This window comes from Glycine soja, chromosome 18 (assembly GCF_004193775.1).
Source record: "Glycine soja cultivar W05 chromosome 18, ASM419377v2, whole genome shotgun sequence".
NCBI classification, from domain to species: domain Eukaryota; kingdom Viridiplantae; phylum Streptophyta; class Magnoliopsida; order Fabales; family Fabaceae; genus Glycine; species Glycine soja.
In genome coordinates this window covers 22,996,325-23,014,156 of record NC_041019.1, presented here as the reverse complement: position 1 = coordinate 23,014,156, position 17,832 = coordinate 22,996,325, and the positions used below count along the sequence as shown (strand labels likewise).

The window sequence follows — 17,832 nt, the reverse complement described above, 5'->3', positions numbered from 1 at the left end:
GAAACTTAAAAAAATATCAGGAAAAGAAATATTAGAAAAATAGGTTAAGCACGGAGTAAATACATCGGCAATTGTGTGATCAACTAATTAATGATTTTATAGTTTAAGCAGTGGTTTTGAGTTGGAATACTAAGTATACAATTGTATTAGATACTTGATGAAATATTCTATCGCCTCTAATTGTCCTATTCAGCTTAGAACGAAATTCATTCCAGTGAAAAATACATGCATTAAATTCCTACGCATACGCATATTTTGGTTATGTTGGCCCGCTTAGCTCAGGGGTTGAGCTTCGCATTTGTAATGCATGTTGTCTAGGAAAAAAAACCTTAGTAGATACAAAAATTACGTGATAAATTTTTGGGGCTTCTGATAAAGTTCTTCATCTAACAAATTATATTATAGCTTAAGTTAGGAGTTGAATTTTAATACAAAAACATGTATTACTTATAGAATCTAGTATTAATAACGTCAGTTTATTTAAATGTTAAAAATTAATTTAAAAAAGTATTTTTCAAAAAATAACATTTTTTAAGAAACACATCAATTTAATTCTCAAAAAATATAAAAACATTTATTTTAAATAAAAACAGTTTAGACAAACATATTATAAAAATAAAAATAAAAGCTACTTATTTATAGAAAAATATTTTTTTTAAATAAAACTTAAACAAACTGGCCCAACATCTTGTTTTAAGTTTGAGAGACAAAAAGTCAAATAAATCGTTATTCGTTATAGTGCTCCCGTGGCTTCTAAGTTTTAGTTCGATAGATGATGGGATTTGACTTAATAACAGTGTTAAAAACTCTTTTGAGTCTTGAATTTTTAGGCCTATCTTGCATAATTTAAACGTTTTTTTTATATGAATTACTCAAAATACTTCTTGCTTACTAGCTAGAAAAATGTTAGAAGCAAGAAAATGACTTTCTCACACCTAAATAATCTTTAAAAAATTAAACAAATATCGTTCAAGTATTTAAAAACTAGTTTTTCAAATCTAACACTTAAGAATCTCGAGACTATGACTTTGTTATTACAAGTTGTAATGCATGTTTTAGTTATAACTCCAAGCATCGTACTTCGTTAGTGTAAAAAAGTTGGAGAGTGTGTCGTGAAAGTTTAGACACCTATTTTGGATTCAAGACATTCATCAGTTGTCAAAACACAGCACATGCGCATGATTCCACTTTCATCTTTGTTCTTAAATTGCACTTTATGATCATGTGGGTAAGATTAAGTTAAAAGTACACAAAAAAAATATTAGAAGCTTAAATTTTTTTGAAACAAGACAAAAACTCAACGTTTAAATTTTATTAAGACAAATGAGAATTTTCCAAAGGCTAAAACTATCTTTTAAATGACATGAACAATACTTTTTCTTACATGAGAACCGGACAATTGCGAATAAAATATTTTATAGCAACTATGGCGTTTCAACTATAACCCTAAACTCTGGAAAAAAAGTTATAACCCTAAACTTTAAAATAATTTTATTTTGTCACTATGTTTTTTTATCTACTTTCCGTGACATTATGATTGATTTTTCTCCCTATCCTTTTTACTTTTATCTCCTTTTCCGAACCGATGACGGAGTGTGGCATTACATTGGGTAACAGTAAAAACCTGCTCTGAAGGCCGGAACTTTTTCTTTATAAAGTTGTTCTAGAATTTTCAATTTTTTCGTATCTCTGATTCATATCACGAATTCACGATGGAGGACCATGAGGACCAAACTCACCCACTTCTCACGCCGCGACACCACACACCGGACCCCGCCGTCGTCTTCACGGCGAAATCCGATGACATCGCTCCGATCGCCGGCGCCGGCGACTTCGCCAGAGAGTTCTTCGCCGAGTCGAAGAAGCTCTGGTACCTCGCCGGCCCCGCCATCTTCACCTCCGTCTGCCAGTACTCCCTCGGCGCCGTCACCCAAGTCTTCTCCGGCCACGTCAGCACCCTCGCCCTCGCCGCCATCTCCATTGAAAACTCCGTCATCGCCGGCTTCTGCCTTGGCATCACTGTACGTAATCTCACCGGGTTATACACATATACTCATTTGGTCTCTTCACACGTACAATTTCTAAGTTTTAATTCTACACATACACACTTTTTTAACTTTTATATGTACTTATGCGTACACTTTTTCATTTAGTCTTTAATTTTGAATGACAGATATTAAAAACAAAATAAAATGTATATAAAATAAGTAATTTCTAAGTATAAAATTGTATTATAGAGGTCAAACGAATATATTATGACTGTAATTCATGACAACTGCAATTGCGTCTGTATTTAAAATCCTATACTTTACATACCCATATAATTGATTCTTGAATTTTCAAAACTACCTAAAGTGTTTTAATTTGAACCATTGCAATTTGACTCCCAATGTCAAATGTCAGCGACAAAACCACAACCATGATTCAACTGAAATTTAGAATTATGATAATATATCTAAAGTTTAATTATTTATTTAGGGTTTAGTTTATAAACTTATCTATTATCTATTTTAGTTATTATAATTAATAAGTGAATTTTTAGTGATGAATAGAAGAATTCTCAAAAACATTTATACCTTATATCTAAAATAGACCCTTAACACCTGATTAAATTAAACTACTTATTACTCACTTGTGGACTTTGCGCGCAGTTTGGAATGGGAAGCGCGTTGGAAACGCTATGTGGACAAGCGTACGGAGCGGGGCAAGTGCACATGCTGGGCGTGTACATGCAGCGCTCGTGGGTGATCCTGAACGCCACCGCGATCCTGCTGACGCTCCTCTACATCTTCGCGGCGCCGCTGCTGCGGGCGATAGGGCAGACGGAGGCGATTTCGGCGGCGGCGGGGGATTTCGCGGTGTGGATGATCCCGCAGCTGTTCGCGTACGCGGTGAACTACCCGGCGCAGAAGTTCCTGCAGGCGCAGAGCAGGATCATGGTGATGGCGTGGATTGCGGCGGCGGCGCTGGTGCTGCACACCGTGTTCAGCTGGCTGCTCATGCTGAAGCTCCGGTGGGGGCTCGTCGGCGCTGCCGTGGTGCTGAACGCGTCGTGGTGGTTCATCGACCTTGCGCAGCTCGTTTATATAATGGGTGGGGCCTGCGGGGAGGCCTGGTCTGGCTTTACCTTCAAAGCCTTTCACAATCTTTGGGGCTTTGTTCGTCTCTCTCTTGCCTCTGCTGTCATGCTCTGGTTAATTATCTCCTTCTTTTCTTTTTCTTTCCTTTTCTTATTTAAATTATTTTAAATTCTCTTATAGTATTTTAATATTACTTTTTATGAATTAAATTAAAATCATTTTAAATAGTGTTATAATAATTTTTTATTTACTCGCCGGAGGCTTGTTTTAAAATATTATATTATATATCCAGAAATCATATTTTCAAAAAATAATTATGCCTAAAAATATTCTTTTTACAAAGATGTTTAGTTTACATTTAATATTTTCTTAAAAAGTATATATAATTAAAAATTCAGAAAATAAAGAAATAAGTGTTAAATAATAAATTGTAAAGTGGTATTATTCTAAAAAGTACGTGTTATAAGGTTGGGTTAGAACGGGTATAATCAAAATTTTACAAGTTTGATTGGATTGGATTTGTATAATTTTTTATATAAATTGAGTCCAATCTAACTAAAACATAAATGGGTTAATTTAATTGGGTCTAAATATTTAAAAAGATATTTTTTATTTGACAAAAATAAAATATTTAGAACTATAATTTGTTTTTTATAAAATTTAGTAAGAATATAATGAATAAATGTATTTAAAAGAAATCAAATTATAACAATATTTAACTAATAGAATTAACAATTTTAATGTTAATACAAGATTTTTACTTTAAATATAAATAAGATATTCTGTTAACATAAGAAAATATAAACAAAATCAAAACAGAAATAAAAATAATAATTTAAGAAAATCATAAGTAATTTTATTTAATAAACTATATATATGAACTAAAAATTAATGTATTTTATATTTAATAATTAATTTATATACAGTAATAATTTAATTATATGATATGAATTCTGTCGGATTCAAAAAATAAAACATGTTATACAGTTTATTTATGATGCAAACATTTAAAACATCTAATCCAATACAATGGAATGGGATCATATTGAATCACGAGTAGATCTGAACTACTGGGTATCCTGCTAAAATGTAACTTCAATCATAATGAGAATATAAGATATATCCACGTGTCATTATGGAAATTAAAAACAAGTTAAATATACAGATTTTATATTTATAAGAAACAATAAACAATTTTTGGAAATATTTTTTCAAAACTTGAATTAAATATAAATATGTGATATTGTCATGTTCGGCTTTTCTTGAATTTTTTTATAATACTTTGAAACAAATGTTTCTTGAAAAATTAATAATATATGATTCATTTTATATTTTCAGTGTAATATATGTAAATTTTTTATAATTTTTATTTTCTTAAATAATATTTTAAGAACAAATATTAATAATATTCGCATAAGAAAATTAATAGAATTAAAGATGTAATATAAATAGTACTTCCTTCCTCTCAAATAAGTGTCTTCTTTTAAGTTATTTTAATATTGATTTTAAACTTATCTTTTGAGATGGTGAACTTTTAGAAGAATTTATGAAAACAATTTATAATTTATATAAAAATAAGTTTAGTTTATTTTTTAATTGTAAAATAAGTTATACATAAACATTTATTACTGATATGATAAATACATATTTAATAAGTGTTTAATTTAGTAAAGATTTTTATTTTTAATAACTTAAATATTGATTTAATAAAATATTTTTCTATTTGGTTGAAAAATCATGTGCAGCCTTGAAGTGTGGTATTTTATGGCCCTCATCCTCTTCGCTGGATATTTAAAGAATGCAGAGGTTTCGGTCGATGCCTTGTCCATCTGGTGAGTAATTCATATATTATATAATACTGAGTAGTACTGAATACTGATCTTAGTGAATGATGACTGGCGACTGCCTGTTAACATCAATGGTCGGTTTGGTTGGATAAAGAAATACTAAAAAGGAAAAAATTAATAAGGAAAAATTGAAAAAATAAAACAAAAAATGGATTTTTGTATGTTGAAGTTAATTTATTTTTTTTCTACTTTCTCTCTAATTAAATAAAATATTATTATTCATGTTTTTTCTTCCTCTCTTTATTGTTTCTCCACCCAACAAACTATCTAAGCATATCATAACTGCAATTCAAACCCCCAGTTTCATTACCAATTTTATAATGTCTTTCTTCATTTGATCCTTTTTTTATACCTCTATTTTTACATTTATTTTGTAGTTTCTTTATATAGTTTTCTCCTACTTTTTTCATTCTTTTTTTCCCTTCTTTATTGCCACATTTTAAAGATTTCAGAAAATCATTTATTTTTCATTACAAACTAAAAATCATTCATTTAACTAAAGTTTTATGAGTAGTAAGGCAGAAGGCAGAAAGCTGGATCGAGCGCACAGAAGCTCTTTAATGACTAGTTGGTGAAGCAATGTTTTAGCTTCGTATCAATATTTATATGAATACAAATATATCTCTCTATTATTCATTAAACACAACTAATTAATGTATTAAAGTTAATGTTAAATTATTTAGATAATATTTAAATTTAATCTTTAATAAAAATAATTATTGATTAAATTAGATTAGTCAAAAAAAATTTCTTCCTAATAAATCAGAAGATTAAAAGAAAAAATAGTATTTCACTCCACCTAACACTTTGACAAAATTAAAAAAATAGTTATACATTTAACATATATATATATATATATATATATATATATTTCAAATTTAAATTGTAGCGCTCAAACCAACCCAATACTTCTCTCACGAAATGTTCAATTACTTCGGAGATTATTTTTAATTGCCAGAACCTCGTACACTTCGTGGCACAAAGTTGAAAAAGAAATGGATAGCATCCTTTTGATTTACTGCTGTGTCTTTTCCAAATAGACAAATTGGAAAACATTATTACTTTGTGTATCAGGAAATATTTTTAATGATTTTTTTCGCTATAAGATATGTTTTGATATAAACTTTATATTTAAGAATAATTTATATATAGTAATTATATTTGATAATATAAATTTAATTTTATTAAAATTAATTGTTTTTAACTTTAATTGTTTCTTTTTTATTTTATGTGTAATTCAAAAAATTTCAAAAAAAATCTCTCTCAATGTTTATCACTTGGTGTCCTTCCTCATCCATATTCTAATGTCAATTAATCGAGGACTCGTGCTACTCGTGTCTATATAATATTGGAAAGTTGTTATCTACCTATATATTATTATATTAACGGCATGCACTTGCCATTGTGTTTGTCTGACTATTTACATATAGTACAAAAGTTCCATTTAACTTTAATACCCCCCACCCCCCGTGTTTGTATGACTAGTCCACTTTAGAGTTCAGACATGATTAGTTGGCACTTGGTACTATGACTTCCCGATTTTAGTGGATATAATTCTTCATAGACAAGTATATAAGATGGATTTTCATCTAAAGCGAGTCACACGTGTTTATAGGTTTCATATAATTTTGTTTTGAATAAATTTCTATCTATATTTTTCTTTCTTCTGAAAACCGTAAACTTGAATCAACCACGGTGCTGACGTTCATATATCAATTCTAACTTATATTAGCACTAGCTAAAACAAAGTACAACAAGCTCATATATATAGAATCCGACGACGACTTATAATAAACGCCTCTACTGGGTGGATTAGAGTGGAAATAATAGAGAAAGATAAAAGATGCAGAAAAGAAATAATAGATTTTTTTATGGACAAATGTTAGATTTTATTAGTAGAAAGAATTAAATATGTAATCTTTTTATTTTTTTTAACCATCCAACTAGTCTTATATTTCCATAAATAATAGATGTAAATAATGATAACAATGAAAAAAAGATGAGACAGGTACTAAGAAAATGATGTAGTCATGTAGAAATGAGAAGTAATTTAGGAAATGAGTCTGTGTTTACAATTTTTCATTTTTTTACAGTTAAAATAATGTCCTTTGTTATATTTAAAAATATTAATAATACTCTCTCTATATATATAGTCTTTTATTAAGTCAAATTTGTTTATGTATGTTATAATTTAGTTAGTTAATTAGGAGTTAGTTAGTGATTTATTTTGAAGTTAGTTTGACAGCTATAAAGTTTGTTATAGTTACATGTGCAATGTGTATAAAAATAATAATGATTATCAACGAGAAGTATCAAAGTGCAGAAGTTTTTTTCAGAATTCTAAGTCCCCTCTATTTTCTCTTAATCATCTTCCTTCATCATCTTTTCTTATTCTCTAACATAGAGTGACAGTGGGCGTGCATAGTGTGAGTGTGTGTGAGAACTTTATTGTTCCAACAGACTGGTATTCAGAGCTGAGGTTCAAGATCCCTGGATATCGAAATTGAGATGACTTCCTCGAATGGAAATTTTTCAGCATCTATATCTGTTCTCATAGGTAAGAACTATGATGATTGGTGTGCTCAGATGAAGGTAATCTTTCGATTTCAAGATGTGACAGAACTGGTGCAAGAAGGAGTTCAAGAACCTGAAAAGAACCCAACTGAGGCACAGAAGGTGGCTTGCCGTGATTTGATGAAAAGAGATGCAAAGACATTGTTCATTATTCATCAGTGTGTAGTGTAGATGCAGATAATTTCTAGAAAATTAGATCTGCTGATACTGCAAAGAAAGCATGGGATACTCTAGAGAAATCCTATGCAGGGGATAACAAACTCAAGAAGGTGGAGTTGCAGACCTTGAGAAAGAAGTATAAACTTTTACAAATGAGTGATCAAGAAAGCATTGGTGAGTTCTTTTCTCGAATCTTGACAATTACAAATCAAATGAATGCTTATGGTGACAAGCAATCATACTTGGGGATCATTGACAAGGTATTAAGAACCTTGACACCAAGATTGGAATACTTGAAGCTTAAGAGATGAGGCTCAATGAAAGAAACTCACAAATATCAGCTGACAAGCTATGCAAGCCCAAACAACCAAAGGGAACAACTATGATGGTGACAAGAATAAGAAGGGAAAGGGAAAGTGGAAGAACAATAAGTGGAAGGGGTTAGGTGAGGGCTCCAGCAGTTCTGGAAATCATAACCAGAATGAAGAAATTGACAAGAAAAGTGGAAGGAATCACAAAGTGGGCAAGAAGAAATTCAACAAGAAAGGGATTCAATGCCATAACTGTCAGAAATGGAGACATTTTGCAGATGAATGCAGAAATAAAAGGGTTCCAAGAAATGCAGATGAGGCTCAATTGGCACAAGATGAGGATGCTGACTCTGATAAAGTGTTACTAATGGCAACTACAAACTCAGAAGAAGACAGTGTTAATTTGTGGTATCTTGACACAAGTTGTTCCAATCACATGACTAGACATAAAGAGTGGTTTGTAAACATTGATGATAAGGTGAAGAGCAAGATCAAGTTTGCAGATAATAGTTTTGTAACTGCAGAAGGCATTGGAAAAGTGATGATTCAGAGGAAGGATGGACAACACTCATTTATCAATGATGTGTCATATGTTTCCAATATGAAGAATAATTTGCTGAGTTTGGGACAGTTGCTAGAAAAAGGCTACTTAATGCAGATGGAGGACAGTCAACTGAAGATGTTTGATAGCAATAGGAGGTTGATTTTAAAGGCCCCTTTTTCAAGAAACAGAACATTCAAGATTGGAATTCAGATTGCAAAATTTCAATGCTTGGTTGCTTCTATAAGTGATGAAAGCTGGATGTGACATCACAGGTTTGGTCATCTAAATTTCAGGAGTTTAAGTGAATTGAAAAGTAAGAAAATGGTTCATGGTCTCCCTCAAATTGAGATACCAAAACAGTTGTGTGTTGAGTGTTATGTGTCAAAGCAACCAAGGAATTCTTTCAAGTAAGAAATTCCAATCAGATATAAAAGAAAGCTTGAAGTGATCTATTCTGATGTGTGTGGTCCTTTTGAAGTGAAATCCCTAGGAGGTAACAGTTACTTTGTGTCATTCATTGATGAATTTTCTAGAAAAATGTGGATCTATCTCATTAAGCAAAAAAATGAAGTGTTTAACATATTTAAGAAGTTTAATTTGTTGAGTGAAAAACAGAGAGATAAGGTAATCAAAGTGCTTAGAATAGATGGAGGTGGTGAGTATAACTCACATGAATTTCAAGTATTTTGTGATGAAGAGGGAATAATTCATGAAGTGACATCTCCCTATACACCTCAGCATAATGGTGTTGCTGAGAGAAGAAACAGAACCATTCTGAACATGGCCAGGAACATGATGAAAGGGAAGGGAATGCCTCATTACTTCTGAGGAGAGACAACTTCTACTGTTGTGTATATTCTGAACAGATGTCCTACTAAGAGATTGCAGGGATACACACCTGAAGAAGCATGGTCAGCAAAAAAGCCTAGTGTGAGTCATTTCAGAATATTTGGTTCACTGTGTTTTAAGCATGTGCCTAAGCAGATTAGAAAGAAACTTGATGACAAGGCTGAAACAATGATACTTATTGAATATTGTCCAATCGATGCCTACAAGTTGTATGATCCTAGAATGAGGAAGGTTGTGATTAGCAGAGATGTCTTGATAGATGAAACCAAGGGCTGGAATTTGGAAATAAATGCTGCAGACAATGGGGAAAGAAATGTGATTGTGAATCTTGAAGACAAACAAAGTAAAGATGGTGTACCATCAAGTGGAGAGCAACCCAGAAGGTCACAAAGAGGGAGACAAGTTCCACTAACACTCAGAGAGTATAAATTTTATCCTAATACAGCAATCACTGCAGAAGGGGATTTTGTGCACTTTGCTCTACTTGCTGAATCAGAACCAATGAGTTATGATGAAACCTCACAAAGTTCAGATTGGAGAACAGCTATGGAAGAAGAATTGAGACCAATTGAGAAGAACCAGACTTGGGAGTTAGTCCACTTACCTCAAGGAAAAATACCAATTGATGTGAAGTGGGTCTTAAGACTAAAGTAAAGCCTAATGGAGATGTATCCAAGTATAAGGCAAGATTAGTAGCAAGGGGATTTCTGCAGAAACATGGCTTGGACTACAATGAGGTTTTCGCTCCAGTTGCAAGACTTGAAACTGTTAGGCTCATTGTGGCAGCTGCTAGTAACAGAAACTGGTCTCTATATCAACTTGATGTGAAGTCATCATTTTTTAATGGGCCATTTGAAGAAGTCTACATAACTTAACCACTTGTTTATGTAGTGGCAGGTCAAGAGGATAAAGTTTACAAGTTTAATAAGGCACTCTATGGCCTCAAGTAGGCTCCTAGAGCCTGCAATATGAGAATTAATAGCTTCTTAGTCCAACAAAATTTCACCAAGTGCACTACTGAGCATGGAGTTTATGTCAGAAACACATATTTTGGTGAGTCTTTGATAATATGTCTTTATGTAGATGATTTGCTAGTGACTGACAGTAATAAAGAAGATATGAGAGTGTTCAAAGGAAGAATAATGGAAGAATTTGAGATGTCTGATCTTGGTGAACTATCATACTTCCTGGATATTGAATTTGTTTCTACTAGTAAAGGAATTTTCATGCATCAAAAGAAGTATGCAGAAGACATTCTGAAGAGGTTCAATATGATAGAGTACAATTTTGTGATCACACCAACTGAAACTGGAATTAAGCTGCAAATAGATGGGGGTGAGAAAGAAGTTGATCCTACTTTGTACAAGCAAATTGTAGGCTTATTGAGGTACCTATGTAACACCAGACCTGACATTGCCTATTGTGTTGGGTTGATAAGCAGGTTTATGGAGAAACCAAAGAAACCTCACTTCCTGGCAGCAAAAAGGATTCTGAGGATGATACGAAAAGCACTGCTGGGTATGTTTTCAAATTTGGAACAACACCAATCTCTTGGTGCTCAAAGAAGCAGAGTGTAGTTGCTTTGTCAACATGTGAAGCAAAATATATTGTTGCTGCTATGGCAGCTTGTCAAACTCTATGGCTGGAAGCTTTAATGGAAGAACTAAACATGAGAGATTATATTCCTATGAGGTTGTTGATTGATAACAAATCAACAATTGATTTAGCTAAGCATCTTGTGGCACATGGTAGGAGTAAACATATCGAAACCAAGTTTCATTTCTTGTGTGATCGTGAGTAAGGAGAAGCTTGAATTGGAGTTTTGTAGGTCTAAAGATCAAGTTGCAGACATACTAACTAAGCCATTGAAGTTTATCAAGTTCAAGAAATTGAGAGACAAGTTAGGAGTGACATCCTTGACAAATCTAAATTAAGGAGGGATGTTGGTGTATGCTGTAATTCAGTTAGTTAGTGATTCATTTTGAAGTTAGTTTGACAACTATGAAGTTTGTTATAGCTACATGTGCATTGAGTATAAAAATAATAGTGATCATCAATGAGAAATATGAGAGTGCAAAAGTTTTTTTTTTTTCTTCAGAATTCTTAGTCTAATCCCCTCTATTTTCTCTCAATCATCTTCTCTTATTCTCTAACATAGAGTGACAGTGGGTGCACAGTGTGAGTGCGTGTGAGAACTTTATTTTCCAACAAAATTTATGTGAATCTTATTAAATATGTAAGTCTTATTTCCATTTTAGTGGAATTTGTACATCAATTTCAACTAATATGAAAGAATGCTTTAGAAATAACATGTGCATATTCGTGCTATAATGATTCTTCTTGTTGGATGGGGCTCTGTTTAAATGCAATCTATGCATTTTGATTTTTGACTCTGCCTTCAAACTTTGCACAAATGCTATGTTTGGACTGTTTTAATGATATGGCTTTTCATGTCAACACAAAAAACAAAAACTCCTTATTCCTAAATCCAAAATCCTAATGTTTTCTCTTATCCAGAGTCATATCATAGTCATAAGTATCCTTTTATAAATATAATTTTTTCGAGTCAAAAACACTCATTGTGTAATGAGTGTATGGTGGGTCTAGCAAGCTCTTCCAACTAGAATTTTATTTTACACACAATTTATGTTTAAAGTCTTACTAGTACTTAAGAAGATCGAATCAAACATGTATAATGTATCACATGAACAAACCAATAGATGATGTAAGAATTTCTAATGTAAACATTAGTAATGGGCAGGCACCCATATATATTAATACATCATTAATATAAATGAATATAGTACAACAATCTACACGCCAACACTATATAGCACCAAGGAAAAAATATGTCAGAATTTTTGACAAGTACCAACCTCTCCTTTTTCACCTTGTTTGGTTTTGATATTAAACAATATTGTGCCTCATCTTGTGGTTTATATTGAATTTGCAGCATGAACATATTGGGATGGACCATCATGGTATCCTTTGGAATGAACGCAGCCGTAAGGTTTGTTGTTGCAGCACGCACCCTTCATCTGAACATTCTTCTAGCTAACATTGTATTTGTATATACACAAGTAACTAACATATATTATATATAGTTTTAAGAGTTCATCTGCTGTGCCTATGCACTATGCAATGTTCGTGTAAAAGATATTTATACTATTAATTAAAAATTATTATTTACATGACTTTTAAAATAAGTATTAATTAAAAAGTTAATAAATTTATTATATATAATAATTTGTAATTAGATAATAATGTAAAACTATTTTATTTTATATTGTTAGTTTATAGTTTGTATTCTCAAATTATTTTGGCTAGCTGTTTATAGTATGAGAAAATAGGCTATATGCATTGTATTAAGAAAATAGACTCTATATCACTCTTATCTAATCACCAACAGTTTTACATAATAAATTTATTAATTTTTATAATAATTATTTTAAAAATTATATTATCAATGATTTATTATTAGTTAACAATAGTATAGACTGTTGTACGTTATTGTGCATAACCATTAAAACTTGAATGATTTACCTAAATCAGTCAGTGACCAAAAATTACATTTGCAGTGTGAGGGTGTCAAATGAACTAGGAGCATGTCACCCAAGAACAGCAAAGTTTTCACTTCTTGTTGCTGTGATTACTTCAACTCTGATCGGTGTCATGCTCTCGATGGTGCTGATAATCTTCCGGAACCAGTACCCTTTCTTGTTTTCAAATGATTCAGAAGTGAGAAAGATTGTGGTAGAGCTCACGCCCATGTTGGCCCTTTGCATTGTCATCAACAACGTGCAACCCGTTCTCTCAGGTGTTGCTGTTGGCGCAGGGTGGCAGGCTGTGGTTGCTTACGTGAATATTGCTTGTTACTACTTTTTCGGTATTCCTCTGGGTCTTATTTTAGGGTACAAGCTTGACAAGGGGGTCATGGTGAGTCATTTTCTCTTTATCTTTCTTTCATTCACAAATAATTAATAAAGTTAATTAAATTTTTAATCCCTTAAATTTTTTAGCCTCCAATTTTTAATCTCTTAAATTTTTTTTATAAATTTTAATCTTTCATTAATTTTTTTATCACTTTACTTCTTCTAAATTATTTTATCTATTTTTAATTCCTCATTTATTTTTTATTATTCAAAATTAATCTTAAATATAAAATAAACGAGGAATTAAAAGTGAGCAAAAGAGAATAATTTTAAATAATAAAAATGAAAAAAATATAGTGATTAAAAATATTAACAAAAAATTAATAAAGGACTAAAAATTGAAATATGAAAAATTTGAGTAACTAAAAACTTAATTAATATATCCATTTACTATATTTTCATATAAATTTCTTCACTATTTTATAATGTAAGTATTTAATAAAAATAAATATGCTTAATATATCGAAAATATGTAATACGTTTTATACTTATTATGAAAATGAATCTAATAGTAAGAACTGCATTTTTTTTTACTTTCCTTTGGTAAAAGGATATAGAATTATTCCTCTTCCATGATTTACCATTTTTTTTCCTTCCTTCCTAGTTCTAGTAAAATATCATTTGGCATTGGGAAAAGTCAAAGGAAATATAAAGTTCTACAAAACTTAGACACGCCCAAAAAGTGCATCTATACATTTGAAACTATAACTAGCAATAGAAAATTAACAAGTAACTTTGGCACGCTGCATAATTCACATGATTGGGCTTTAACCTTTTGAAACGGGGTAAAACACCATTTTAGCAAACAATAAAAGTATAAATTATTATCATATTAGTATCTGAAATTAAAGAAAATTAAAATAATTTTTTAAAATATTAAATAAATATCTAAAATTAATTATTTATTATCATTCTAATCCTTAAATATATGTTAATACTATTATTCAAGTCACACATTTGTTTTATTTTAGAGTAAAGTAATCAACAAATTGTATTTTCAAATTGTTTATATTACTTTTCTTTCTTTCTCCGGGGACTAATTTTAGTATTGTACACTTTTAGGGAGCAAAGAGTGTTTTACCCTTTTAAAATATTTGCATTAAAGTCAAACAAGAGAATAAATAAAGGGGATTTAGCCTTATAATGGGGATTGAATTGAGTTTTGTATATTTTTATTTCAATCTATATAATTAAACTTAGGCTCTTGCTATTTATTTTTCTGTTTTTCTAATTACATTCCCATATTTTCTTTTTATCTCTCAATTATTTATTATAATTTCTTTTTAAAAAAAGAAATACACCTATTTTACTTTCGGAAATGTATTTCTGGAATTAGATATATCTATTCCAAAAATACATCTCCAAAACTATTATTCATAGTTTTAAAAATATATTTCCAGATATATATTTTTTAATAAAATATCACCTAAGAATTAAGATGGTTGACAAGAAATGAAAACATGATATATGTTTATCTTATATTATGTCTATGTTTACTAGTCTTATTTTTATTCTATCATTAATGTTTTTTAAATCCTATTTAAAATCTTATTTTCGTCTTATCTTTATTATTCCTTAAACCCTAATTTTAAACTATCTTCACCATATATTTATTATATAATACTATGTTTTCATCATTATTATATAATATTTTACGTTTTCCTTCATGTGATAATGCATTTCAAGGTACGCTCATTCATCACTAATTGCATGTGACATTGAATCGTTGACATAGACTTAGATTAGAAATTGAATGAACACACTTAAAGGAAAGAAATCATCGTCAAATGCTTTGCTTTGTAATTAAGATATATAATATTTGAAGTTAGTGATTAACATACCTTGAAACATAATGTCACGTGAAGAAAAACACAAAATATTATATAATAATGATGAAAATGCAATATTATATGATGAATATATGGTGAAGTTAAAATTTGGGTTTAACGAATAATAAAGATAAGATGAAAATAAAATTTTAGATAGGATTTAAAGAACACTAATGATAGGATGAAAATAAGACTAACAAACACAAGTATAAGATAAGCATTTATCATTTTTTTTATTTCTCATCAACCATCTTAATTCTTAAGTGATATTTTATTAGAAAAATATATCTATTTTGGAAGTATATATCCAGAATAGATATATGTAATTCCGAAAAAACATTTCCAAAATACATTTCCAGAAAGTAAAAGAAGTATATTTCTTTAAGAAAGAGGGTATAATGGGTAATTGAGAGGTAAAAGAGGATACAAGAGTATACTTAGGACAATGCAGGTGTAAATAACAAGAGTCTTAAACTCAATTGGATTAGATTGAGTTTATCTTTTTTTTTTTAATTCAATCCAACTTTAATTGGATTGGATTGAATTGGTTATCGAGTTGGATCATTAAAAATTGTTACCTCTTCAAGTCTTGAAAAAAAATTTAAAAAATTCTCAAATTCAAAAGTAATAGTAAGGATTTTTTTGACAAAATAGTAAAGATATTTTAAAATCAATATTCATAAAATATTTTACTATTCATATGGTAAACAGATAAAAAAAACCATAAATATACACTCACAGTACCATTCATAAAAAATGTATTACCTTGAAATAAATAAAAAAAATATAAATTTCAAAATAATGTATTACCTTGAGAATAAGATGTGCTTAATTTAAAGTTTTTATTTTTTAATGGTATGCGGATTGGGTTGGTTTGGTTGGATCCAAAACTCAAAATCCATCAGTCAATCCAAATCTAATGAGGCTCATTAAACTAAAATCAATTTAATCCAATGACTCAATCCAATCCTTAAAAATCTAGTTGGATTGGGTTGGATTGAGCAGGTTCACATATTTAATTTGATTCACTTACATCCCTATTTTATGATGATTTTCAGGGGATTTGGTCTGGAATGTTGTTAGGAACTATCTTACAAACGTGTGTTTTATTCTTCATGGTCTATAGAACAGATTGGAATAAAGAGGTATTTTTTTTTTTTACAATGTTATTAAGGTTGCATGTATATACTATAAGTTCATTACATGCTAGGAAATATTTTAAGGTTGTATATATACACTATAAGTCTAGTAAATATGTTTAAGGTTATATGTATATACTATAAGTCTACTAAATATATGTTCATTACATGCTAATTATATGGGTAAAATGACAGGCATCCCTTGCGGAAGATAGAATAAAGCAGTGGGGTGGGCATGAAGATTCAAAAACGCATGCTATAGCGAAGAATGATCAAGAAACATGAAAATTTGAAAATTCTAGAAGCAGGGTGTACCTTCTTTTATTGATTTTTTTTCAAGCCATGACTTAGTTGTTTGCTGTTTCTCTTTCCCATGGATCAGGTGGACGATCCTGCATTCATTTTTTTCCTTAAAAAATAAATGAGTAATGTTATGTTTTTCTTAATAATTCTTCTAGTGTTTTAGTATAATATTAGTATTGAAGAAAAAAGTGGATAAATTTAATATCTTAAGAATATAAGCGACATCTAATTCTTTCTTCATTTAATAAATTGGTGGAACAGGGGTCTCTGATGAATGGGGCATTTTTGTTAGTTGGAGTCTTTTTGGAGTTGCAATAAGCCGAAAAAGGAGGTGCAGGAAAATAATCCGGTCTTTTGGTAGACCTTGGCCCATTTACCAATGTTGCGTTGGTGTGCTTTTCAAGTATGGGCTTGCGTTTGCTGTTATAAAATTACCCAAAACAGACCGGAATTTGATTAATGAAAGTGAAAAATAATAGCATTTTACTTTTGGTCAACATAAAAAATTTGGTGGAGAAGCTAATTTCTAAATCAAAGTCACCCGTTTGAGTTTCATGATAATGAGGTTAATTAAGAAAAACTTCCAAACGAAAAGAACATTCGTGCAAAAAAATGATAAAGGAATAAAACAAATAGATGAATTAGAAGTAAACAATGGGTCTTTATTGTTTTTTATGTGTGGTTAACAAAGAAACATAGATGCCTTATACGTGTTGACATCCAATCCTATGAATTTTAGTTCAATTAATTGAACAATATGCGTAAATTATTACAAACTCTTAATACTTGAGTTCAATTTTTATGAATAAAGAAATTTATAAAAAATAAGATTAAAATATATAAAATAAAGCTTTAATAGTTACAACTTTGGATGTACTTTTGATTTATATTAAAAGGTATGTGTGTGTGTGTTTTTTTTTACCCAAAAGTGGGATTGAGTTACTTTTTCATAGCTATCTATTCTAAACCTACCTTCAAACCCATCCTACCTTTAATAAAAGCATGATGGAAATAGTCAAACCTATCCGCATTGTCATCTCTACTTAATAGAGAGTTATTTGTAAAAAGAAAGAAAAAAGTTTAAAGGTTTAAAATAAAATAAAATCCATGGTGTTTATTTGTAAAATAGTAAAATTTAAAGATTAATTAGAAAAAATTAAAATCCATGATATTTATTTACAAAACCAATAATATTTTTATAATTAATTGAGATAAAATTAGAATTTAAGATATCTATTCAAAAATGGATAAAATTTGAGAGACTA

At 30.2% G+C, this 17,832-nt stretch overlaps 1 protein-coding gene across 1 annotated transcript; it reads left to right on the top strand.

Moving 5' to 3' along the window:
- The first annotated feature begins 1,368 nt into the window (after positions 1-1,368).
- Positions 1,369-16,713, top strand: LOC114394475 (protein DETOXIFICATION 29-like). Its single transcript, XM_028356058.1, has 7 exons — positions 1,369-2,021; positions 2,652-3,193; positions 4,826-4,912; positions 12,318-12,374; positions 12,943-13,300; positions 16,184-16,270; positions 16,460-16,713. The coding sequence occupies exons 1-7, from the start codon at positions 1,713-1,715 to the stop codon at positions 16,547-16,549; spliced, it is 1,530 nt and encodes a 509-aa protein (XP_028211859.1). The 5' UTR covers positions 1,369-1,712; the 3' UTR covers positions 16,550-16,713.
- Positions 16,714-17,832: the final 1,119 nt, after the last annotated feature.